This window comes from Nyctibius grandis, chromosome 4 (assembly GCF_013368605.1).
Source record: "Nyctibius grandis isolate bNycGra1 chromosome 4, bNycGra1.pri, whole genome shotgun sequence".
Classification (NCBI taxonomy): domain Eukaryota; kingdom Metazoa; phylum Chordata; class Aves; order Nyctibiiformes; family Nyctibiidae; genus Nyctibius; species Nyctibius grandis.
The window spans coordinates 53,649,324-53,675,783 of record NC_090661.1 but is presented as its reverse complement, the minus strand read 5'-3'; the positions used below and the strand labels follow the sequence as shown (position 1 = coordinate 53,675,783).

General features: G+C 41.5%; 1 protein-coding gene across 4 annotated transcripts in view; it reads left to right on the top strand.

The window, feature by feature from the left end:
- The first annotated feature begins 7,628 nt into the window (after nt 1-7,628).
- The window catches only part of EML5 (EMAP like 5), a 124,473-nt gene continuing 105,641 nt past the window's right edge, over nt 7,629-26,460 (top strand). For all 4 annotated transcript variants that reach the window (XR_011047910.1, XM_068397597.1, XM_068397598.1 and 1 more), the window contains exon 1: nt 7,629-8,020. Coding sequence is in view for 3 of the 4 variants with exons in the window: in XM_068397597.1 (XP_068253698.1) it covers nt 7,824-8,020 (197 nt within the window). In the remaining variant the exon portion in view is untranslated. The remainder of the gene's footprint in view (nt 8,021-26,460) is intronic.

Genomic DNA, 26,460 nt, shown 5'->3' with positions numbered 1-26,460 from the left:
TTGGTGTTCATCACACTAGCAGAAATCAATGCAGCTACAAAAAAAACAGTGGCCTATGAAAAAGGCTGCTATGTTATTTCTGTTTAAAGATAGGTCGCAAAAAATTGCAAAGGATCCACAGATGACTGGATGTTCAGCTTAAAAAAACCTAGGCTTGACTCTTTTTCTTTCTTTTCAAGTTTAGAGCAACTAGACTAGCACACTTATTTGCAGTGGATCCTAAATATCAAAGTTGTAACCCTGGTAATAATACTAAGTTAACAATCATATCCAAAAAGCTTGATGTAAATGGGTTTGCTCATATAAATATATAAATATATATATCGAGAGATACACACACATATATATATATGGAAGCAGTGGAGAGAGAATACAGATCTGGTACTCAGTCTACTGTATTAATTACAAAGCCATACCAGCATCATCATTTGTGATATACCTGTTAGTTCCCACAGAAAATGATGTAGGTGCCCTACAAATCTACTTTCTTCCTTCTAGGAGTGTTAGTCTGTTTTGTTATTAATTTATCATTTTTAGAGCAAAAATGTGGGAAAAAGATCTATTTTTCTGCTGTGAGGGGTGGCTGTTTTATAGAGGCTTGTGCACAGTAAGTTACACTAAAAGGTTATATCATGTAGCAAATCATGTTTTCTTTTACAATTGGAATCACTTAAGATGAAGTATTTGCTGTCCTTAAAGTAGGCTTACTTTACTTCAGTCGGTAGACTGACTTAAGTGCATATGGCTGTAGGGAACCAGCCTACAGAACTGAGTATCTAAATCAAAGAATGATTTCAGTTGGAAGGGATCTTTGGAGGCTGTCTAATTCAACTTCCCACTCAAAACAGGGTTAACTTCAAAGTTGGATGAGGTTGCTCAGGGCCTTGTCCAGCTCAGATTAAAGAATCTCTGAGGATGGGGAATCCACAGCCTCTTTGGGCCACCTATTCCAGTCCTTAACCAATCTGTTCCAGTGCTTAGCCAAATCTGATACTATGGAGTCATACAATGAAATGAATTAATTCAAGGTTTGCATTCTGCTATAGTGCTATGCTATTTTTAAGTTTCTCAGCATTATGAGAGTTAATATTGTTGTTTTTTTAAATGTTTAAATATTTTATTTCCTTAGGTTCTTCTGAATATTTAAATTATCACTGGTAAATTTATTTGATAAACCTGCATTATCGTATATTGATTCTATGTAGTGACTTATAGCTAAGCTCTTTTATGATTCCTTTTGACAGCTATGCTTTTTGAGAGCTTTTGCAAAGTCAGTACTGTGCATTATATTTTGAAAACCTTGTCAACTACTGTGTAAAAAGATGTCATCTTGACCTGACAATTTTTAATCTAATAATTAGCATCAACCAGCTGAAATATTAATTTGCCCCCCAATAAATATTAACAACATGCTTTGGGGTTGATCATCCTACACTATCCTAGTTGTAAAGAAAAAAATAAAAACAGGTAGAAAAATTACCACTGCATGCAAAACACGCGTTGCTTCACATTGTTTTTGGTTATATCCTAAGATGGAGCCAGAGATAGCTGTCACATAAGTAGAATCTAAAATAAATTGCATTCTATATTTAGTGTAGTCAACAGTTGAAATCAATTGATTTTGAGAGTTCAGAATCAGATTTTCATCCTAAGTCTATTGATAGAAAATGCATTGGGATTTAATCAGCCTCTCTTTATGCGCCTCATTTAAGCCTGTTTAGGTTGTCATATGTTATATCAAGTGCTGGTGCTTGATACAAGTTCTTCAAATCACCTAGATGAATGACTTCTGTACACATATAATTATGCATAAAATGCAATCTGAAAAAAGCTGTTTAGATCCAAGTGTGTGTGTGGCAACTAGAGCCATGTTGTGTAAACACAATGTCATTGCTGAAAGAAACTGAGTGCTCCATTGAGTGTCTCCAAAACGCACTCTGGTGTCAGATTGTTGGCAGTCTGAAACACAGTAGTTTTTTCATTGTTTATAGACTAAAAAAAAATCTTTTAGTGAACTGTTCCCATGTGCTAACACAGATTTTAGGGCCAATTCTTAAAGTTTGTGACAGATATTTTAAGGAAGAACACAAATGTTAGTGCTTAACTTCTGAGACTAATATTAAACATCATTTTACTACAGCAACTTCAAATCTGGAACTAAATGTAGAAGTTCTTTTGCATTTGGGAAAAAATATGTGCTGTGATGGAAATCCTCAGACTGAGATTTTTGCCATTGAAATCATGGTAGAAACCCTTCTCTCAGTTTCAAAAGAGAGAGGATTTGAACTTTAGATTACAGGAGAGAGTCTAAAACAAGATCTTTTGGTAAAAATGTCGTGGCTAAGGAAGACAGTATATGGTTTTCAGTAATTGTGTTCCCTCTGCAGTTTCAGCTCGTATTGTTTACTGATGTACTTGCATCACCTCCTGTCCTAAACAGATTTATTTCTGCTTTAGAAAGTCCAGAAGAAGTTGTTGCTTTCTGTACTAATGATGGATGAATTTAATTTCAATGATGTTTGTATCTTGTCCATCTCTTTACCAGCCCTATGTTAGGAAACCGTTACATGAGGACATTTCTAAATCAAATTTATGTGAATAAACATATTGCAGCCCTAGTTGCTGCCTGCATTGTGAAAATTACATGTTCATTGTCTTTTCAATAGGGTGCCTATTTCTTCCAGTGCCCAGAATGAATGTTTACCAAATGAATAAAATTCCTACAATTATCAAGGTGTATTTTATCTTGCAGAAGCAGGACAAATTAATGTCTGTAATATTTAATTTCATACACATATAACTGTTTAACTTTCATTTCAACCATTGTATCTAGTTTATCAGTCAGTACCAAAAGAAAATGTATGGATTCATAGTTACCAAGCTTATAATAGAATTTGCTTTTAAAATGGTTACAGTGTTGGATGATGCTTCAACGTAGGACATGATTTTAAAAAGCAATTGCATTTTTCTCTTCAGAGCATGTCAGCTACAACATTTTGAAACTGTCAGAATTTTTGGAGGTATAGTATAATGTACTCATGGCTTGTTGGCTCTTTAGCTCATAATTTTCCAGCACCTCGTTATAAAGATATCTCCTTCTGTGACCATACTCTGTACGTGCTCCCATCTTGTATTTCCCAGACTCTTCTGTGTTGAGAAGAGATGTGAAGAAGTCAATAACTATTTTTCTGTGTGATCTTCTTAACCTTAATTGGTTTCTTTGCTTCTTAACGATGCAGTAGACCTACTGATTATTTTCAAGGCTTTCTACTTCCAATGTTACTTAAAAAAATTATCTCTCTATTGTTAATTTAATAATATATCTTATTCCTTTAAAATTTCTTAATAACTTGCATCTTATGTGTTAGGTGATATGGTATAAATATCTTGTTACATTTTCAATTTTCTGAAGGAGAATTAACTCAAATAGTGTTTGAGTTTGTGATGCTGTCTTTTTTCCTTGACTTCTTATTTTTATCTAGTAGTAACCAGGCCTTTGTGATCCTTAGTGTTTGCCTCAGTACTATTAAATGGTAACAGGTAATTCTCATTACTTTCTCTCTTAAATAGGTTTCTTAGTTTTGCAAAATATTAGTTTCAGACATTGTGAGACCTTTTTATCCCTAAGGATGTTGAAATTAATGTTGTCACTGTTGCTCATCTGTTTCACATTATATAATTACTACTTGAAGCAGCTACTCTGTATTCCTTAGGACTTAACAGAGAATAATCTCTCATCTTGTGTGCTCTGGAATTAGCTGTTCCAAGAGCATTTGTTTAAGAAATCACTTCTTTAAGCCTTGTTCCATTTAGAACATGAGATACATTGTAAATATATTTACATATGCTAGTAAGTACATCTTCTTATAAGTATGTATTGTGAGACATTAAAATGCCACTTATTTGATTTTATTTAGAGAAGTGATGTATTTGTGTCACTGTATACGAACAAAACATAATTTGCAGTGATGTATCCGATGTCATAGGAAAGATATAAAACCCCTCACAGGCAGCAGAGGCAGAACAAGTAAACAGCGTGTTTCACTTGTAAAATACTTTACTGGAAGCACATAAAATGTCGTATTTGGCTAAAAGCTCGTTTATTTGCCACTATAACCATAGGTCTAATAAAATGTACCTTTCCTGTCCCTGCGAACACCGCCTGGCCTCATGGATCCTGCCTACCGAGATCAGCACCACGGACAGCGCCGGCCGCGCCGCGCCTCTTCCGCCCCGCTCGGCCGCCCCGTCCTCGGCCCGGGCGGGCTGCGGGGGTGGCGGGGAGGTCCGGGAGCGGGGTCACAGGCTCTGAGGAGAGCTTGGAAACGACAGGCCACGCTCTGTTTGTATATCTACCAAGAAAAAGAACGGAGAGGGACTGGTGGCAGAGTCCTAGTGTGTATGTGCAACGTACACAAGAATGTAACACTAACAGAGGGATGTCGTGGGTGCTGGTGGCTCCTGAAGTGATGACTGCCTGGTACCAGTGACACTGGGTGGAGACGTCCAGGCTGGAAGAGGCCAAAGGAATTAAGCATGTCAGAGCTGAGCGTGAATGCTAGACAGAGTAAAGGTAGAGGAAGAGGTTGGCACACTACACTGCTTCCTATTCCTGGCAAAAAAAGATACCGAGTGTGTAAAATTTCACTTGCACCCCATATACATAGGCATAAGGTTAGCAAACTACAACCACGAATAATTTTCCTCTTGGAATTTTCTCTCAGGCATTTCCTCACCTTAGAGATGGTGGTCAATTCTAGAACAATCAAAAGGAAATACTGGCTGTTTGTGTGGTATGTGACATGTAGCTGTTCCCATCCTCTTTGCATTTCATATCCGTAGTTTTTCTGACTACAGTTTTGCGTTCTCCTGCTCATTACAGGAAATATGATCTGCAACTTCCAGTTTCAACTTCCATCTGCAGAGCCAATGTCACTACTTATTAAAGTTTCTTCTTGATTGCTGTTTTGCCTTTTCAGTTTTAGTAACACTGGGTTTGGAACCCGTGGCTGAAAACAGCCTATTCAGTTTCACTAACCAAATACTCTCCTGTTCTAATTTCTGAGCTGCGAATAAGACCACAAGATTAAAATGTTAGCTCCATTGAAGTTAATACCACACATTAGTATTGATCTCAAGAAGTCCAGAATTTCACTTTAAGTAATAACCCAACAAAAGCATATATTTATATAGAGTAGAAGAAAGTAGAGACACCATTATTATGGATTTTTGTACATTCGTGTTTAAATATGCAGTAAATGCAAAGTAAAGAGAAAATTAATATATTCTTAATTTATACCACAAAAATACTCCCACTTTCAAATGAGCTTTTACAACAGCAGAAGTCAAATATGTATCAAATGCCTATGTCTGCTGATAATCAATCCAATTAACATTTAAAAGCTTGAAACAAGTTATTTCAGTCATCATGTACATTCAGTATTTTGTGAACCTACTTTCTCATAAGCTTCAGCTTATGAAGGGAACAGTCTTGCAGTTGTGATCTTATTTTTAGCCTCAATATATTTGTAACTTTATGGAACTGCACAAAAGCTTACTAGCAGTTTGATTAAATATATATTGACATTCAAAACATTTTCTGTGGAATTCAAGGGGAAGCAAAGCAGAAATGCATTTTTTTTTGTTTTTGCTTTTCAAAAGGAAGCCAGTGTTCATTTCTTTTCCATATTATTTCCAGAATGAGACTATGCATCATTGTTATAGACTTTTTCTGTAACCACCTTTCCCACGAAAAGAGCTGGGATAGCAACACAGAACAGCCACGCAGAGTTAACGTCAGATTAGAAAGAATGATACATTCTGTACTTCTAAGATAAGCTAGCTGGGAATTTTCCAGTCTGTTTCCCTGGCTAGTCTCCCATCTTGGGGACACCTGAGAAACTGCGACTGCCCAAGTTCCAAGGTGCTCTGGTTGTTTAGGAAGCAAATAGAAGGGAAATAGACTGCTCATGATTCTTGTGGAAGTAACCCTTGCTTTAGCTGTTGGTGGATATATTATGACTTTTTGTCCTGATTAGGGATAAAAGCTCTTTTGTTTCTTTCTTTCTTTCAGAAAATTTAAATTTTTCATGGAAGGGGAAATTTCCTTGGCTGTATATTTGAGTCAAGTTTCAGGCTGCATGAATCTCTCCGCAGACTTCTGTTATGTGCCTTGTGTTGTTTTCAATAAACGTGTGGGACTGAAAGCTGCATCTGATCCTGGTGTCATGAAAATCCTTATTGTCAGAACTTGAGAAAAATGTCATCTCTCGGTGTTCTAGACTGAAAATATGTTAATATGAAGCTAATTGACTAGAATGCTTAAATGCATGTTTTTACAAAAGAATTCTTTTTCTAAAACAATGGAAGGAATAATATAATATTAAGTTTACTCAAGAAAGATCTAAGAGGAAAAACTCCCACTAATTAAAATGTAAACAGAATGGAAAAATGTCTCCAACATGAAGTAACTTGTTAGAAGTAGATGTTTTGTGGAAGAAATGTCAATATAACTAATGAAATAGTAGAAGTTAAAGAAATAGAGATTTAAAAATAAATCCTGACAAAATATATACACTTGGAAAGCTGAATCTGTGCTGAAAGTAATAGGAAAATGATTGGGTTTATTTTCAATTGTCAAACCAGGCTAGTTATCCAGGAGTTTTTAGAACAAGGATTCAAGTTTATAGTGCAAAACTGTTTGCATGACCATGTAATGCACATTTATTTAGCCAGCTAGGTACTCTATAGTGTGACAAAGCTGGGAGGGAGCATGTTCTCCTGACCAAAATTTTGGATGTGGCAGGGGGGGTCCTCTGCACTGCTGCCTCATGCAGCACAGAGAAGTCGCTTCCCCACCTGTGAGATGGGAAAATGGTGACTTTCCCATGTAAAACGCTTCAAGATCCAAGGATGAAAAGTTGTGTCGTGGGGAAATTAAGGCACGGATGGGAGGTGACTTTTGTGTGGTGTATGAGGCAGGCGGTGGGATTAAAGGTTTTAAATATTAGTCATTAAGAATTACAGCTGACATCATCTTCTTGGATGAAATGGAGCTGGTGTGCCGCTGGGCCCTCATGGGGAGCCGGGTGGGCGGTGGTTTCCACCCACGGCTGAGGAGGGACCCATCCAGCCCCAGCAGCCGCCGAGAGCCGGGCGGCAGCAGGTCGAACAGGAACAGGGACATTCCGCGAAGGGGCAGTAAAAAGAGAAAACTAAACTTGGGGAAGGGGGAGAAAACACGGCCTCGCTTAGAAAGGAAAAAAAAAGAAATTCGTAAATAAAAGAGCCCCCCTAAACCCAGGAAGGCGCGATGGCGGAGCCCGCTATCTCCTGCCCCCTCCCGCGACTGCTCGGCGGCCTGTCTGCCCCCTCTCCTCCCCTCGCCGCGCCGCCATCTCCCCACCGCAGCGCCTCGGCCCGCGCCTCCCGCCGCTCAGAGGCGGCCGCCGCGCGCATCCTTCCCGCCGCCGGCCGCGCAGGCCCACCTCGCCGCCTGGCGGCACTGCCCTCGGCGCAGGCGCAGGCCGGGCCGCGGCGGGGGGGGGGGTCGGAGCGGCGCCGGGCTGCGCCCTCGGTCCGCGTTCCGGGCGGTGTCTCGGTGCAGCCATGTCTGGCGGCGCGAGGCGGCGGGGCGGGCTCGGTCGGCGGCGCCCTCTGTGAGGCGGCGGCGGACGAGCGGTGGCGGCGGGCATTCATGTCGGCGGCCAGGGATTAGCGCGGCGGATACCGAGCCGAGCGAAGGGGGCGGCCGACCCGTCGCCCCCTTCCCGCGGGGTCTCCGGCGGGAGAGAGCCGTACCCGGCCAGCGGGGTCGGGGGGACATGGCTGACCGGAGCGCGCCGAGCTGCCACCTGCGGCTGGAGTGGGTCTACGGTTACCGGGGTCACCAGTGCCGCAACAACCTCTACTACACGGCGGCCAAGGAGATCGTCTACTTCGTGGCGGGGGTCGGCGTGGTCTACAGCCCCCGGGAGCACCGGCAGAAATTCTACCTAGGGCACCAGGACGACATCATCAGGTACCGCCACCGGGCCGCATCCCGCCGCGGGCCCCGGCCACCTCCGGGCGCCTCGGCCCCACAGCCTGGTTCGTCCCCCGCCCGCTCTTCCCGCCCCTCTGGAGCGGGGCGCGAGTATCCCCAGCTGCCGCCTGCCTCATGTGCCGTGCCGGGCTGCGCTTCCCGCGCCCAGTCAGCGCTGTGGGGATCCGGAGAGCGGGTCGAAATACGTCAAGGACAGTGAGCGCTTCCTCAGCCCCTTCCCCCCCCCCCCCCCCCGGGGGGGGAAATGGCTTTTGGCTGTCGGGTTTAACGGGCCGTGTCGTGTCTCCCCTCGCCGCCACCGGTGCGCGGGGCCGAAATTTGCACGGGCAGTTGTGCGCCGCGGTGACCCGGCGCAGCGGGCGGGTGGGTGGCCGCTGCTCGGCCCCGGCCGCCCCTGAATGTCAGAGGGCCGGCGGGAGGTGGAGGAGTAATCTCGTGTGTGCCCTGAAGTACTCGGGCTGCGGAGGAGGTTAATCTGCAGCAGGTGGACCTTTGGCTCGCGTTTAAAAGGCGACGATTACGTGGGCCACTAATTCCCCACCTGTAACTCCCGCAACTTTTAGGGTAATCTTAAAAGATCAGCCTTTCTTGCAAAATTGAGGCCTCTCCTGTACCTCAGTATTTCACTTGGTAGTGAATGTTATCAGGTGCTGAAGTTAATAAAAAAAAATAGTTGCAGACTGATGTTGAAGAAGAAATGTGCTAGTGTTATTTCTTAAATGTATGTTCACTCTAAGGATGCTTTTATAAGCCTAGTGGTGGTGTGAGATCGATGAGAGAATTTGAGGAGTATGAAGGGCAGATGTGAGCCTGAGTCATCAATCCTTTCCCTTCTAGTAGGTGTCATTGCGGATGGATTGTAAATTCTGATTTCCTTTACTCTTCCTGTTGGGGTAAGAGCTAGCAGTAGCCAATTTTGTAGGTAATTTACAGCACAAAATTTGTTTTTATAATGTTTAGTGCTCCAGGGCATACCTTCTGTGTGCGTTACTCATATGAGTAACAGGTATTGCCTGCAGAGAGCAGAATAGATGCTGTCTTTCGTTTTAGCTTTTAGACACACTAGAAAACTTGATCATAATGGCCAGTATTTTTCTTCTTTTAAATGTTCTTGACGAAATTTAAGGAGTTTTTTGAAGTATGGCTGTGAATGTCCCTTAGAAGGGTGTCACGTCTCCTTGGTGTATTTCTCCTTGGTGCTAAAAATGTGAAGAAAAAAGTAGGCAGACAATGTGCCACTACAGGCCATTGTATTAGGGGTGTTGAATCAAAAGTTTGAATCACTGTTGTTTGCATCATTTAACGATTTAACATTCTCATTTTAATCCAGGAAAAAGTGTTTCTTAAGAACTGCTAGCCACCTCTGATGTCAGGTGTTGTGGGAAATCCAGATCCGCAACTTCCCATTGTGCTAAGGAAGCGGTGGCTCATTACTGGTTCTAATCTAAGGTCCAAGGTTGCTGTAGTGTAATATTAAACGTCTAATACCATGTATTCATGAGTGCTTATGAATGATACCATTCGTTTAAGTAGGACTTCCTATACTATAAAGAATTACGTGGTTTGAGCTACAACTGGGGAAGTTGTTTATGTTTTCCTGTGGTAACAGTTTTTTTGCTCACTCTCTCTGTTTTGGTACCATGTGCTACATTTGGCCAAAATGTGACAGAACTCATTATTCAGAATGGTACTAAAGCAAAACAATATGTCAAAAGTCAGCAAACCAGAGAGAAAGAATATAATGAGTTTATCTGATTTCTGTGGGAATGTACGTTGATTTGTATGGTTCCATGACCTGGCATACTGGAGTTTCTCCTGCTTTGAATTGTACTGATGCTGAGAGAATATCATTCTAAATATGTTAAAGAATTAGAGTTTTATGCAGTTTTAATTTTGCATGCTTCTTAAATGCAAAAGCTATACAGGAATGTTAGTATACTTAAAGAAGAATGCTCCATTTAAAAGCAGCATGGCTGTTTCTAATAGTAAGATTAGACTTGCAGTGGTCAGTGTTTCACTCACTGCTTTTCCTAAAAGCAACATGGTACCATTTAAATGTCATCATCCCATGCTTTTCCTGACTGAACTTGGATACCTAGACATGCTAGTTCTCAATATTTAAAGCAGTCATAGTAGGAAGGTCAAGTATTAAAAAAATGGATTTTTAAAATACCAGAAAACAGGTGCAAAATGGAATTATATAATACAGTAATTGGTGTTACTGAATTTTCTCTTTGAAGATAGCAAACTCAGCTGTTGTATTGCAAAAAAAACCCCAATGTTTTGTGTTTTGATAGGCTCAGCAAGTACCATCCGAATGCTGAGGCATTTGTGACGTTTTAGCGAAAGCTACGGGGGATTGAGTGTCTTTGTACAAGTAGGGGATCTTATATGTGAAAGCAGGTCTGGTGTCTGAAAATCTTATATATTTAAAGAATCAAACTTCCATGAGCACAGCTCCATAGCTACAAAGACTAAGCAGTATATATTGCATGCTACATGGTGATATTATTAGTGCTCTTCATTATGAGAACTTTCATATCATTAGCATGCTTTGGATGACATTCTATTTTTAAGCATCAGTCAGGAAGAGAGGAATTGCAATTCTTAAGTCAGAGACCTGTTCTTTAATAATAGAAAACAGTATTAGATTAACGGACAGCTATAGGATATTTTACTTTGGAGAATTTCTTTCTAGTACTAGTAGTTAGTTTCTCTTCTGCTGTGAAGTTTTACCTCCTTTTATTAAACAAAAACCTATAAACGTGCTGTAAGATTTTTGGTATGATATATGATTAGATGTTGTAACATAATTTATTTCCACTATAAATGTCTAATCTCAATTTTAATCAGTGTCCACACACCACTCCCCGCCCCCCCCTCCCCCCTCAGCCTCAGTTAACTGTGTACTGAAGGTATGAGAGGTCTCTCTCAGTGTTTCATCCCTCAGTTCTATGGAACAGTCTTTTGGAATAGAAGAAGGTAATTAGGATCACTTGGGACCTGTTTTGGTGTTTGAATGGAACAATCTCGGTCATTAAGATCCAGTCTGTCTCTAAAAGGACTTCTCTTGCTTTCTAGTGGGCTTCTGTTTTTTATCTTTTGTTTCTTATCTCTTATGAGAGTTACTTTCCAGAAATCATCCCACTATTCTGGAGGATAGAGAGTATCATATTTTTGATCTTATTTATCTCCCATTTCTTATGCATCTGCACATTTTCATTGTTGAGGTCCTGTGTGTGTGTGGATACTTGTGGAATATGTCACTTAGATGCAGAAGTGCTTTGGAAATTTGCACCTTTTTGGAGTGCTGATAGTTGAGTTTTTTTGTTGCATTTTTAGGAGTAAATAAGGAGGAAAATCTTGTACGTGAAATCTCAAGTGACTTGCTTTGATAGCTCTATCCATTGCCAGCAGCATAACTTGGATGTCTGCTGTATTTGCAGAAGATAAATCTGGGCAAGAACAACCCCATGTACCAGTACAAGTTGGGGGCAGAGCTGTTGGAGAGCAGCGTAGGGGAAAGGGACCTGGGGGTCCTAGTGGATAACAGGATGACCATGAGCCAGCAGTGTGCCCTTGTGGCCAAGAAGGCCAATGGCATCCTGGGGTGTATTAGAAGGGGTGTGGTCAGCAGGTCGAGAGAGGTTCTCCTCCCCCTCTACTCTGCCCTGGTGAGGCCGCATCTGGAGTATTGTGTCCAGTTCTGGGCCCCTCAGTTCAAGAAGGACAGGCAACTGCTAGAGAGAGTCCAGCGCAGAGCCACGAAGATGATTAAGGGAGTGGAACATCTCCCTTATGAGGAGAGGCTGAGGGAGCTGGGTCTCTTTAGCTTAGAGAAGAGGAGACTGAGGGGTGACCTCATTAATGTTTATAAATATGTAAAGGGCAAGTGTCATGAGGATGGAGCCAGGCTCTTCTCAGTGACATCCCTTGACAGGACAAGGGGCAATGGGTGCAAGCTGGAGCACAGGAGGTTCCACTTAAATTTGAGGAAAAACTTCTTTACGGTGAGGGTGACTGAACACTGGAACAGGCTGCCCAGAGAGGTTGTGGAGTCTCCTTCTCTGGAGACATTCAAAACCCGCCTGGACGCTTTCCTGTGTGATATGGTCTAGGTAATCCTGCTCCGGCAGGGGGATTGGACTAGATGATCTTTCGAGGTCCCTTCCAATCCCTAACATTCTGTGATTCTGTGATAAGAACCCCTGTCCAGCCTGGGCTGCGTATATGTAGCAGATACTAATTTTGAATGAACATGTGAATTATTCCTGCAAAGTTACTGATTTAAACTGTGTGTTCTGTGGGATTTGATAAATTACCGAATTAGCTTGTGAGATGTAGATCGGTTTGCTTTACGGTAGAGGAGGAAGAAACAATGTCTTGGTATGTTCAGGTTAGAGCTTTCCTTTGTTCTCTCTTCATAATTCTAGTCATTTAGAGGAGCATGGGTTATTTAATGTAGGCTGTGCTTCCCTTGTCTGAGAGACCTTAGGGAGATCATATTTAATTCTGATCTGTATAAAGATTTCAGAAGATGCCCCCTCAGAGTATTAACTTGTCACACTGGAAACTGATGCTCATTTTGAGGCTCCTTATTTGTCTGGGCTAGCTAAAACATGTTTATGTACATTACGTTCTCTGATGGACAGTGAGCAAATTGAAAACCCTGAACTCATCCACCTTTTTAAATGGCTGTTTGCTGGCAAAAGCCTTTGATGTCACCAGGACTATTCTCTTTGCTGACATGCTCCAAGGAGACTTTGTAGAATAATTTTTCCTTTTGATCCATTTCTTCCTTTTTTTTTTTTTTTCCTTAGTGCTAGCCCTGTGACTGTTGTGAGCTTCAGAGTATTGGAATTTTACTGGGAATTAACTTTTCACCTGGCATTGATGATGCTATTGAAAAGCAAAAGAAAAACCTAAGATCAAACCAGTGCATCTTTTTGAGATCTTTAGTAGGCTTGGCAAAAATGCGTATTTTGCTTTCCATGATGTCTGTTCTTCAGTTCAAACTTTAGCACTCATTCATAAGTCTGTCCTTGTGCACCATTATCTCTATGCTAGAGCAAAACAACTGCACGACCATGCAGGTCAAAGAAAGAAGAACAATCACGTTTTTCTGTCAAAGGGACAGAAATTAGGAAGAGTTGTTCTTCCTCTCCTACTTTTTTAATATCCATCATGTGAGTTAGCTGGCAAATAATAGTTCTGTTGTATCTTCTTCCTAGAACTTTATCACCAGTAAACTGTGACTACTTGATTAAGATGTCTGATACGTTTAGGTTTTGTTGCTAAAGGTGGTAGCCAGTGCATCTTAAGCTAGAGAAGATGCTTGAATTTCTGCTGATAATGCCGTCTCTAGCTCTGCTGTAGAGCAACTATAGGTTGTCTAATAAGTTCATTTCCCTACTTGTCTAGAAATCTGTCTATTTTTCCTTGTCTCGGACTAAGTTGGGGGAAAGAAATCATGCATCGTCTGCCCTAGGACTCATGCAGAGTTTTGTTTTTAGGGCAGACATAACTTAAAAAATTATTCCAGAAACATTAACATTCTTTACTATTAGGAGTTCTAGTACCAGAAACTAACAGATCACCTGCTACAAAGACAGAGGAGAAAGAAATTGGTACTACCTTCAGTTTGGTTAAAAACATCTGGTTCTTTCCCGCTTTGTGTCCCTCTGTATCCAGGACTGTAGAGAGGTAAATTGCATGCTTACAGAAAGCAGGTATATGCCAGGCAGGTAGAAAGAATGGCAAAGCATTTCTCTGTATTCTGAGAGAGATAGAGTTTGGCTGTTTTCAGCAAAATAGTTCACTTGTCTAAATCACAGGGCCACAAAGATGATGAAGGAATTGGACCATATCTCCTGAGAAGAGGCTGAGAGAGCTGGAACCATTTAGCCTGGAAAATAAAAGCCTCAGAGAGGATCTTAGCAATATATACAAATACCTGAAGAGGAAGTGTAAAGAAAATAAAGCCAGTCTCTTTTTTCAGTGGTGGGACAGTGACAGGACAAGTGACTTTACAACCAAAAATCAAAACTGGAGCCCCAAGCTGAACAGTGGGGGCTTCGAGAATTGGAAGTTCAGTTCCAAAGCTTCAGGATTTTGACTACAAACATCCAGTTATGAAGTTCTTCCCACATGCAAATTCAAAAAAATATAATTTCATGTAAGTATATAGATAAGAAAATTATTTTTGAATTTTTTTTTCTTGAAGAAAATTAGACATTGAGACTAGATTGTGGGTTTTTTTGATATGCAATGGAGTTTACTGTTTACTGTGAAACTTAATAGCTTTAATAGTTTGTTTCCTGCAAAGAGCAGGCTTTGGAGAGTGTGCTGGTGCATCCTTGCTCAAACGTGACAACTGGGGTTCATTCTCCATTTGCAGTTGGTGAGGAAACTGCGTTCTTGCTTCAAAGGATGAAAGCAATGTAATACTGAAATCATGTAATGTGTACCATTCTGAGAGGTTTATTACAGCAACCCAAATCACTTGAATAGATTAATTCACCAAGCTATTGTACTTCTTTGTGAATAAGGCATTTTCATTTTCTGAATACAGTATTTTGAGGGACAGATAGGTTGTTGGTTTGTTTTTTTTTTCCCAGAAAGTTTAGACTTGCAGCTTAAAAATCAACTCTTCTCCTTAGCTTATTCTTAGGCTTGTATGATGGCATGTTTGTTTTGTTTGTACTAAGGATAAATCCATCTATTCTCACTTTGTCATCTCCAGGTGTTTTTTAAGGGCATAATCCCTAACATTCTGTGATAATCAGTTTATTTCCCTCCATTAAAGAACTCATGACTTAGTTATGACATAATTTAGGTCCCATTAAACTAATTAGTCCTCCTGTGAGCCTCTAGCTCAAGTATCTTTTGACTGACTGTCAGTCAAAATGCCATTTCTTACAGCAGAAGTAATTGCTAGGACAAGGAGTAAGATAATTACTGTGCTGACCACTTCTTTTATGCCATGGTTCACAAGGACAAAGTCGCAGTTAAGCTGTGTCCAGCTTTTCATGTCAAGTGATCTCAAATTGTCAAATGTGTAAAAGTCTGGAGGGAATATTTGTGTTCATATCTTAAGCAGATGAGAGGGAGAAAGGAGAGAGATGGTCTGCTTTTTCCTTGAGGGAAACAGAGTTTTCTGGGTAGTTCTAAAGCTGTTCTGGAACACGTGTTGTACCAGGCTGGATGATGTTCTTTGAGGGATTTGTTGTCGAATCTTCATTATGAGGTTGTTTTATCAAGAGCTCTTTGTGTCGTCTTTTTAAAATATCTTTTGCTTGAATTTAGTTTGATAAAATGAAAATATTTTAGGAATACAAAATAAAGTATTTCCTGGATTCAGTTCTGAAACGGGACTAGAGTGTGCCCATTGCTTAATATGCCTGCATACCATTGAAAACTTTGTTTTTCCTAATTAAAACCACATGAATAGAAGCACCAAAAATATCCAAGCAGAACTGAACATCCAGAACATACTAGAAGTTGATTAAAGTACATTGACACAGCAAGGAGCTACAGGCTTACGAGCTTGCATTCGTGCATCGTGCTTTTCATAGCCAGCAGTCACATCACCTTCTGATCTGCTTCTGTCAGCACTCACAGGCAGGGTCAAATCAGGTCAGTACTTAAATGAGAAAACATCTTGGTGCTGTAGAAAATGCTTTTCTTGATTTGGTAGTTGGCTCTTTCTCAGAACTAATGCAACAACATGAGGCTCTAGGACAATGTCAGAGAAGAGCAGGAAATATAATGAAAGGCTTAATAATGTTTGATCATTAAACATTTTAAAGGGTTTTCTGCAGAAATTTTGAGGTCTGCCCTAATTTTTTAGCTTTTCCAAGTTGCAGTCAAAGCAATTATGTTTCTGCTTACCTATGTTTTCGATGTTTTAATTTGTTAATCATACTCTTGATATAGATAGGAAAGTAGATTATGTTCCTGGCTGATTTTTTAACAGCATTATGAAGTAAACTTATTATTGTGTTTACAGTGTTATTATGATAGTGATATGCAGTAGTTTAGCATGTTTGAATAAAATTATTCTTTTGAAGAGTTAGTCTGAAGTCAAATGTTTGGGTATTTTTTAGTGCAAAATTTAAAGTTTTAGTTAAGACATAAAATAAACTTCAGGTTTAAAAGTTAATTATTTAAGAGTTGATTTATTTTTTTTCCCTGTCTAAGTGTTTTAGATTGAAAAACAGTATACTAGTTCTGTCTGATATATCAAAAAATGAGTTTAGATTTTACTGTAATTATAACACAAGCACTGTAGGCTTTTTAAAAAACATATACTTGAAACAAAACCTGAAATAGTTATAAAACCTCCCCAAACAACAGAAAATATAAAAAGTTATTTCTAGTTTTATGTCATCTACAATTTTGGGTTTTCAAAGTCTAAGCTGACAATGACATAAAGCTAAAAAAGCCAGAGAATTTAGTTTTACATTTTATAATATCTCAAGGATTTTATTTACTTCAAAATGTAGTTTACACAGTTTTTGAAAATGCTGTTATATCAGTTACAGAGTTACAATTGTGATTTAGGACAGCACTTCTGTCTAACATCAAGGACTTTAAAAGAAAAATAATTTATTACTCATACAAGTGGCAAAGCTGTCTAATCTGGACTGATAAGGATCAGTCATATGCTCAACTGAAAATTTAGATTACTTAAGATACACTTAGAATTATAATGCTGTTATAGTATTATCAAGGAAATTAGTTTATTCACAATATAGTTATTTGACTGGGAGTAATCTGTTGCTTTTGGTACTTTCACATGGTAGACTAAGTTACTGAGCACTTGAAATAAATTGAAAAGAAAAATAAAGTTATAATGGTCCTTGAACTTATGTGGCAGAGTGTGAAAGTTCCCCTAGCCATCTTAATTATTCAGTTGAATGTTTAATCTATACGCTATTGAATGTTCTCTTCAAAATACGTATAGTCAAGGTTTTCTACGTGTTGAGATTCTGGTGTGAGTGCCTTCTAGTGTAGTATGAATTTCCTCTGGTGCATCAGTGAAGCACCTTACAGAATATTATAGATACAGCTGACAGCGGCGGCAGCGACTTGAGGTTAGTGCGGGGGCGAGGGCGGCATCGGGCTTAACCGGGCGGTTTTCGTACTCTTAACCCCCCTGGAGCAGCAGCCCTGAGCTGCTTCCCCCCGACCCCGGACCCAGAGGTTCCCGGCAACGAATCAGGAGAGGAGGGGGCATAGCCAGAGGCACCGCGGGCAATTTAAACGCACCACCCCCTGTTGATTGGGGGTGGTGATTGATTGGGTGATAAAAAGCCTCCTGGAGGTCAGGGACTAGTCCCTGCCCAGAGGGGAGAGGGAGAGTCAGCTGTGACTGGGTGTGTCCCAGGGCAAGAGAGGCCGCAGCAGTTTGCAGCTCGTTGGGGAGGGCGCTGACTCCCTCCCAGTGCACAAGGCGAGGAAGGTGCCAAGGAGCTGTGAACCAGGGGTGTCACCAACAGGTATTTCCCAGTTCAGTGAAAGAACAATGGTATCTACCCGGCGGAAGAAGACCAAAATGGATGTGGGAACCCAGACAGAGCTCCCACGGAAGGAGGCGATGGTGCAGGTCGCAGGCTGCAGGGAATGCTACAGCGTCTCTGTGGTGTCAGGGGGCTGTGTGCGCTGTGAGCAAGTAGATGATCTGCTCGGCCGAGCGGCACAGCTGCAAAGCCAGGTTGAAAGGCTTCAAGCCGAAGTAGAAAGGCTTAGGAGCATTTGGGAGGCTGAAATGGAGATAGACTGGTGGAGCCAGGCTTTGCCCTCCCTGCAACAAAAATGGGAGCACCTGCCGGAGAGCTCCCAGGATCGAGGGACCCCTGTACTCTGCCCCTCTCAGGTGGAAAACAATAACTTAGAGGAGAGGAGTGAGTGGAGGCAAGTCTATGGCCGTGGCAAAAGGCAAGTGTCCTCCTTGCCTACTTTGCCTCCACAGGTGCCTCTGAGCAATAGATATGAAGCCCTAGTGGAATACAGCTGGTCCAATGGGGAAGTGGTGGAGAGGCAACCTATATCAGAGGTCCCACCACAGTCAGAAAAACCTGACAGGCATATAGCTACCTCCTCCACAAGGAAGAGGAGAAGAGTTTTAGTGGTTGGAGACTCCTTCCTAAAGGGATCTGAGGGCCCAATATGCAGAGCTGACCCCCATCACAGGGAGGTCTGCAGCCTGCCTAGAGCCCGAATCAGGGATATCACCAGGCAACTCCCCAACCTGGTGAAAGCCACAGACTACTACCCCCTGCTGATCTTCCAGACAGGTGGGGAAGAAGCTGCATCCCATAGTCTGAGGGGGCTGAAGAAAGACTACAAGGCCCTAGGACGGTTGGTGAAAGAGTCTGGGGCACAAGTTGTTTTCTCCTCCCTCCTTCCATTTTCAGGTGATGACGTGGGATGGAATAGTAGGATTCTCTCTATTAATGCCTGGCTACGAGACTGGTGCTACAGGCAGGGCTTTGGGTTCTTTGATAATGGCTGTTTTTATAAGACACCAGGCGTGACCGTAATACATGAGAAAGGTTTATGTCGTAGGGGCAAAAGGGTTCTGGGACAGGAATTAGCAGGGCTCATTCGGAGAGCTTTAAACTAGATTCGAAGGGGGATGGGGTAGTAGCTGGGCTTGCACCACTGGGGCAACGCTCTAGTGTTGAGGTAGACCAGGAGGCCTCCCATCCCCCTGGGGTGAAATCGGTGTGCCCAGCTCGCTCCCTGAAATGCCTGTACACCAATGCACGCAGCATGGGGAATAAACAGGAGGAGTTGGAAATCCGTGTTCAGTCGGGGGGCTATGATCTAGAGGCAATTACAAAGACTTGGTGGGACACCTTGCATGACTGGAATGTGGTCATGGATGGCTATGTCCTGTTCAGGAAAGACAGGCCGCTAAGGAGAGGTGGTGGAGTTGCTCTTTATGTGAGTGAGCAGCTAGAATGTATTGAGTTCTGTCCAGGGGCGGATCAGGAGCGAGTTGAGAGTTTGTGGGTGCGAATTAAGGGGCAGGCTGGCAGGGGTGATACTGTTGTGGGTGTCTATTACAGGCCACCGGATCAGGATGAGGAGGGTAATGAGGCCTTCTACAGGCAGCTGAGAGCAGTCTCACAATTACAGGGCCTGGTTGTCATGGGGGATTTCAACTACCCTGATATTTGCTGGGAGGCCTACTCAGCCAGCCATCCTCAGTCCAGGAGGTTCCTCCAGTGCGTTGATGATAACTTTCTGATGCAAATGGTGGATGAGCCAACTAGGAGAGGAGCGCTGCTGGATCTAATCCTTACTAACAAGGAGGGTCTGGTTGAAGAGGTGAAGGTTGAGGGCAGCCTTGGTTGTAGTGACCATGAGATGGTAGAGTTCAGGATCTCATGTGGCAGGACCAGAATAGCTAGCAGAATAACAACCCTGGACTTCAGGAGGGCCAACTTTGGCCTTTTCAAGCAATTGCTAGGGGAAATCCCATGGGACAGGGTACTAGAAGGTAAGGGGGCCCAAGATAGTTGGTTAGCATTCAAGGACTGCTTCTTCCGAGCTCAAGATCAGAGCATCCCAACAGGTAGGAAGTCAAGGAAGGGTACCAGGAGACGTGCATGGTTAAGCAGGGAAGTGCTGGGCAAACTCAAGTGGAGGAAGAGGGTGTACAGATCATGGAAGGAGGGGCTGGCCACTTGGGAGGAATATAAGTCTGTTATCAGAGGATGTAGGGAGGCAACTAGGAAAGCTAAGGCCTCCTTGGAATTAAACCTTGCAAGAGAGGTCAAGGACAACAGAAAGGGCTTCTTCAAATACATTGCAGGTAAAGCCAACACTAGAGGCAATGTAGGCCCACTGATGAATGAGGTGGGGGTCCTGGAGACAGAGGATAAAAAGAAGGCGGAGTTACTGAATGCCTTCTTTGCCTCTGTCTATACTGCTGGAGGCTGTCCTGAGGAGCCCCGGACCCCTGAAGCCCCAGAAGAAGTCAGGATAGAGGAGGAATCTGTCTTGGTAGATGAGGGCTGGGTCAGGGACCAATTAAGCAACCTGGACGTCCATAAATCCATGGGCCCTGATGGGATGCACCCGCGGGTGCTGAGGGAGCTGGCGGAAGTCATTGCTAGGCCACTCTCCATCATCTTTGCTAGGTCGTGGGCAACGGGAGATGTGCCTGAGGACTGGAGGAAAGCGAATGTCACTCCAGTCTTCAAAAAGGGCAAGAAGGAGGACCCGGATAACTATAGACCGGTCAGCCTCACCTCCATCCCTGGAAAGGTGATGGAACAACTTGTCCTTGGTGCTGTCTCTAGGCACATCAAGGATAGGGGGATCATTAGGGGCACTCAGCATGGCTTCACCAAGGGGAAGTCATGCTTAACCAACTTGATAGCCTTTTATGAGGACGTAACCCGGTGGATAGATGATGGTAAAGCTGTGGATGTGGTCTATCTCGATTTCAGTAAAGCGTTTGACACGGTCTCCCACAGCATCCTCGCAGCTAAACTGGGGAAGTGTGGTCTGGATGATCGGGTAGTGAGGTGGATTGTGAACTGGCTGAAGGAAAGAAGCCAGAGAGTGGTGTTCAATGGGACAGAGTCCAGTTGGAGGCCTGTGTCTAGCGGAGTCCCTCAAGGGTCGGTACTGGGACCAGTACTATTCAATATATTCATTAATGACTTGGATGAGGGAATAGAGTGCACTGTCAGCAAGTTCGCTGATGACACAAAACTGGGAGGAGTGGCTGACACACCGGAAGGCTGCGCAGCCATTCAGAGAGACCTGGACAGGCTGGAGAGTTGGGCGGGGAGAAATTTAATGAAATATAACAAGGGCAAGTGTAGAGTCCTGCATCTGGGCAAGAACCACCCCATGTACCAGTACAAGTTGGGGGCAGAGCTGTTGGAGAGCAGCGTAGGGGAAAGGGACCTGGGGGTCCTAGTGGACAGCAGGATGACCATGAGCCAGCAGTGTGCCCTTGTGGCCAAGAAGGCCAATGGCATCCTGGGGTGTATTAGAAGGGGTGTGGTTAGCAGGTCGAGAGAGGTTCTCCTCCCCCTCTACTCTGCCCTGGTGAGGCTGCATCTGGAATATTGTGTCCAGTTCTGGGCCCCTCAGTTCAAGAAGGACAGGGAGCTGCTAGAGAGAGTCCAGCGCAGAGCCACGAAGATGATTAAGGGAGTGGAACATCTCCCTTATGAGGAAAGGCTGAGGGAGCTGGGTCTCTTTAGCTTGGAGAAGAGGAGACTGAGGGGTGACCTCATTAATGTTTATAAATATGTAAAGGGCAAGTGTCATGAGGATGGAGCCAGGCTCTTCTCAGTGACATCCCTTGACAGGACAAGGGGCAACGGGTGCAAGCTGGAACACAGGAGGTTCCACATAAATATGAGGAAAAACTTCTTTACGGTGAGGGTGACTGAACACTGGAACAGGCTGCCCAGAGAGGTTGTGGAGTCTCCTTCTCTGGAGACATTCAAAACCCGCCTGGACGCTTTCCTGTGTGATATGGTCTAGGTAATCCTGCTCCGGCAGGGGGATTGGACGAGATGATCTTTCGAGGTCCCTTCCAATCCCTAACATTCTGTGATTCTGTGATTCTGTGATTCTGTGATTCTGTGTAAATTACATGCATTAGGGCACAGATTGCTCTGATTACTCCAGTGGCTACAGAAGACTCTCATTTCTACAAGAAATGACCACTATCATTATTTGTATTGCTGTTGTAGCTATTACGATAGTAATAGACTTTCAAAATGCAGTGCTTGATTTGCACAAAAAAAGGTCAGAGTCGGCCAAGATTGCCTTAACTCTTGGTAGCAAAAGATATGATTGAATTTTTAAGCAGGGCTTATGATACTTGTCAGTTGTATATTGCAAAAGATAGAAACCACAAAGAATTCCAGTGTGTGTACCATCTGATAACAAATCCCTGGAATATTTTTAGTGTTGACCACCTTTACTTTCATTGCTAGTTTTTGTCTTTCTTCGTTTAATTTCGGTCATGAAAATAGCAGAAGTGATGTTAGCATTACTAAGAAAGAGGACAAACTTTGGTCTTCATTAGTAACTGATATCTGAGTTGAGCAAAATCACTCTTGGAGATATCATCATCAGCCTGTGAACATGAAGAAAATCTGTCCTTTGAAGGCCCCATCCTGACGTACCTATTATTTTGGCGATAGGTGAGATATTACACTTCTACAGTGCGTTTAAAGCAAGATGTCTTTTTGTGACCATTTCTGTGAGAAGAGCAGTTTTTCTTGTTATTTTACCTAGCTGCTAGAGGATACCTGTATTATTAAATCTCTAGAGAAATATTATATTTCTTCTTCAGAATAACTTTCTTCAGCCTAGTTGAAAAAGACTTTCCTTTACTGGGAATCCTCATTACTGTTGACGGGCTTCCTGGTAGACTCCTTTTCTTTTGAATAGGGTCTGTAAGATGATGCCTGATGTTTATCTTTCTATGAAAGCCCTGGGTATTCAGATATTACTTCAGAAGATACAGTGGACAATCCTTCCATCCGTTTTTCACAGTTTTCTAATTTCATGTCACTGTTTGATCTTCCAAGCTTTTTCAGAGGAGTTTTCTTTATAGTGCCTATTGCTTTGGCCTGCAGATAGGATGGATCAAGACCCTTATCTGTATGCCCAGATCAGTCTCATTCTTTTGCTTTAAAAACATGTGTTACTTCCTCCCATTTTAGCCAAAAAAAAGTTTTATTTTAACTCCCATCCTAATAGCGATGTCCAACTTCTTATTGCCTAAATATTCATGGGGTCATCTTTGACAAATATTTCAGAAGGCTCACTTTTTTGGAGGTATTTTGGTATTATTTGTCTGTGGATTAGCATTGTTTTGCATCAGAATGATGTTCCTATGCTGAAAAGCAGTGGATTCGTACAACAGGAGTAATAACGTCTCTTGAGCTGTGAATTGAAATGCCTCTTTTTCTGAGCTGAGGTAAGCCAGTTTGTTCACAGGAATTTTTTTACTTTAGGCCGTCCAAATATAAACAGAATTACTAGGTTTTAAGATAGGTATGTGGAAATAAAACAATCTTAAACATATGCTTTAGATTAGTTCCAAGAGATTTCTCTGTGTTTGATTCAGCTAACAAGCTGCTGGTATGCTTATCCAGTCTCAGAACCAGGACCCTGTCTTCAGAAAATCCTCACCTATGCATCCTTTTAGAACAACCTATGCCTAGTCAGTGGATAGGATTTGTGGCTGGCACAGGAGGACACCTGAGCAGGCTCTGGCATTCTGTTCAGATTTAAACTTTCCTCTTCACAAGGGTTGCTGAGACTTGGAGTGGGTGTTTCTTGGGGATTTGAATTCAAGAAATGTGTCCAAAGAGTTAGTGCCATAACTTTGGAGAGAATGATGTCATTTTGAACAAAGTAATCAGCTTTATAGGTATCACAAGTGGTACTTCCATTGATGGTTTAGCTACATCTGTGACAGATGACATGCAGGGAATTCTTTCATTTGCTTTTTACATTGTGTTGACTATAGGATGTATTACAATTTAAACTTCTTTGACTTCATACAATGTATATTGATTAGATATTTGACATAAAATTATATGTAAATAAAATACTTGATTCAGGTGAAGAATTCAACTGAACAGAAGAGAAAGAGAACTGAGGCAAAGGACCAGACCTAGTAATAAAGCAAATGTGTCCAAGCTGAAAATCGTGTTTATAAAATGTTCATAGTAATAGTAAAATCATTGTGTTCTGACCTCTAGCTCACCCTTTTCACTACTGATTATGTTTTGTATTTTGTCTTTGCCAGAATTGGAGAATGAAATTTGTAGATATGACATAGTTTTATAACAATGTTCTAAAAGATTACATGGAAAAGAATTGTTTTACTGCTTCTTTCTGTTTATGTGGCACATTTCTTGTGACTACTTCTAGTTGGATGTAATGTTAAAATAACAGTAATACTTCAATTTTCTGAATTATAGGGTAACTATTTTAATAATAAAGCTTCTGAAAATGTCAGATGGTGATATAGGTGGGGGAAAAAAAGCCAAATATACTTAAGGGTAGAAGTCACTTAAAAGCATTTATGCATTTTAGTCATTTAAGGTGAGTGGTGGTGAGATGTCTCCATTTTATCAAGACAGCATGCATGCAGATTGAGTGGATTAATTCTGTGTTTTGGTTAGCTGACAACTGTATAAACCTTCTCCTGACTTTTAGAACTGTGTTAATCCTCGTTCCCTGCTTATAATCCCTCTACAAGAGCAAGCAAGGTGAATGATGCTTTATCTTAGGTCAAGACAAGGCATCTGACAGCATTTGGAAATTGCCTGAAGATTTATTGTGATGAGTGTGACATTTTAAGCTAAATAGTCTTCCAGAGTACTTAGGGAAATAACAGGAGAATTTGAAGAACTGGTAAATGTTTGGTTTGGTGTTTTTTACATTTGGATTGCACTTTAGATGATATTTGCATTTTTACAGGTTCCTCCTTTACCTATTGCTGTTTCTTCTACCATAGAAATTAATACCATAAAAATGAATAGCCTTTGGAACATTATTCAGTAATAAAATGATTTATAAATAATTGTGATTTTATCTTTTGCAGGTTACAGCATATGCTTATGATCATGAGTATACATTACATTACCTCATTGGGAATAGTCAACTGGATCAGTATTCTTGAGATAAACATAATTTTAGAGCAGAAGAGTTGTATTTTCTTGAAAGTGTTGCTCATGAATGCTCTCTATTCGTCTTCTCCTTTTTAGTGGTTTTTAGTGAATGAGTTTGCGAGCCCACATGTACAACAGCTTTCGTTGCCTACCAAATACACATTGACCTTGAAGTCCCTTTAGTTTTCTTGCATTTTCCCATGCTTCTTTCCTGTTTTGTTTATGCTTCTGGTACATGTGGGGTTTTTGTTTGTTTTAGCAGACAGTTTTTCCCGTAAATACTTCTGTTCTGTGGCCTCCATCACATTTTTATAGTGTTTCTAAACGATGGTTCAGATGTTGTCTCAACTTTAAGTGGTATCCTGGCTGGGCACGAAGTTAAATGCTGGGATGCTGAATTTGAGACAAGTGTTATAGATGCCCCTGGCTTTCCTTTTCTGTAGGTGAACACCTGGCTAACGCCTGCAGAACACCTGTAGGCCTGCTGTTCTCAAGAGTGTGGGAAGAAATCTAGTGTATCTGCAGTCTCCAAGGTTGGCAAGATAAAGATTGTCTTAGTGCTCTCTTCTGCTCTAAACCTTCTTTGGTTGGTAATGAAATACAGTCCATTGAAGCACAGAATATTGTGCTTTTTTCACTAGCAGCTCTGCCACTGTCTTCTTCCCACTATTCCTTATTTTAAGCCAACTGCTAATTTTATCAGGGTGACCTTTTTGTATAAAAGAACAACCTTTCAAAAGTTGTCACTAATTATTCTGTGACTCCACTCTTGAATATTCAGGTGGTAAGTTCTCACATATTCAGATAAGTTTTTCATAATATATCCCATAGGAGAGAAGACTGAATTGCTGTTCAATATGCTTATACAATCTGTGATTTTTTTATTCTATGTAATACTAGAAGATCTAGTATAAATTTCAAAAATAATAGAAGGAAGATTAATCTAGTAGTTAAAAACTGTTGTAAATCTCTTATGGAAAAGAAGCAAACAGTAATGACTGAATGAAGGGTTGTTTGAAGGGTTTTATCATAATAGTGAAAGATTTAGAATCAAGAAAATTGTGCACCTCAAGGAAGTTTATTTAGTTAACTTGTGAGGTCAGAAGCATCCAAAATATCCTTTTTCTGGAAGGAAATTTTTGAAATTTTCCTGGCTAAAAGATTTGGAGTAAATGCTTCTTTGCCCTTAAATCCTTTATTCTGCCTATTTCTAATTCAGCAAACAGTGCAATGAGTTTTTGTGCCGTGAAAAATGAGAGTGATTATAACTGTGATAAGGATTTTTGTCATTCAGTTACCCTTTCTAGCCTGTATTTCATTGCAAACTTTATTTGAAATTGTCTGTTTGAATTTTATAGCCATACTTGTCTCTGTGTCCACATAAGTAAGTGGCTACAGCATGATAATCTTTACTTAAGCTTATTAAGTAGTTTCTTAGCTTGTAAACTGGTTAGAATGGGAAATCAGTATTTCCACTTTAATTTTAGGCTGCCTTAGTTTTTTAATCTGTGATCATTTTGTAGGTTTGTATGCTTTTCACTGCTTGTATTAAGGAGTGAAGAACCGGTTTCTAACTTCACGACTGACAGATCCTAACCAAATCATTTAATAGTGTCTGCTGATTTGTTAAGGAATCTCTTTCAGGTCATCGAATGCAGTGACCCAAAGGAGATGAATAGCTGGACTGCCTCCCTCTTAAGTTATTGACAGCTGATTGCAGTACCTCTTGTTTCTTGCAGATCT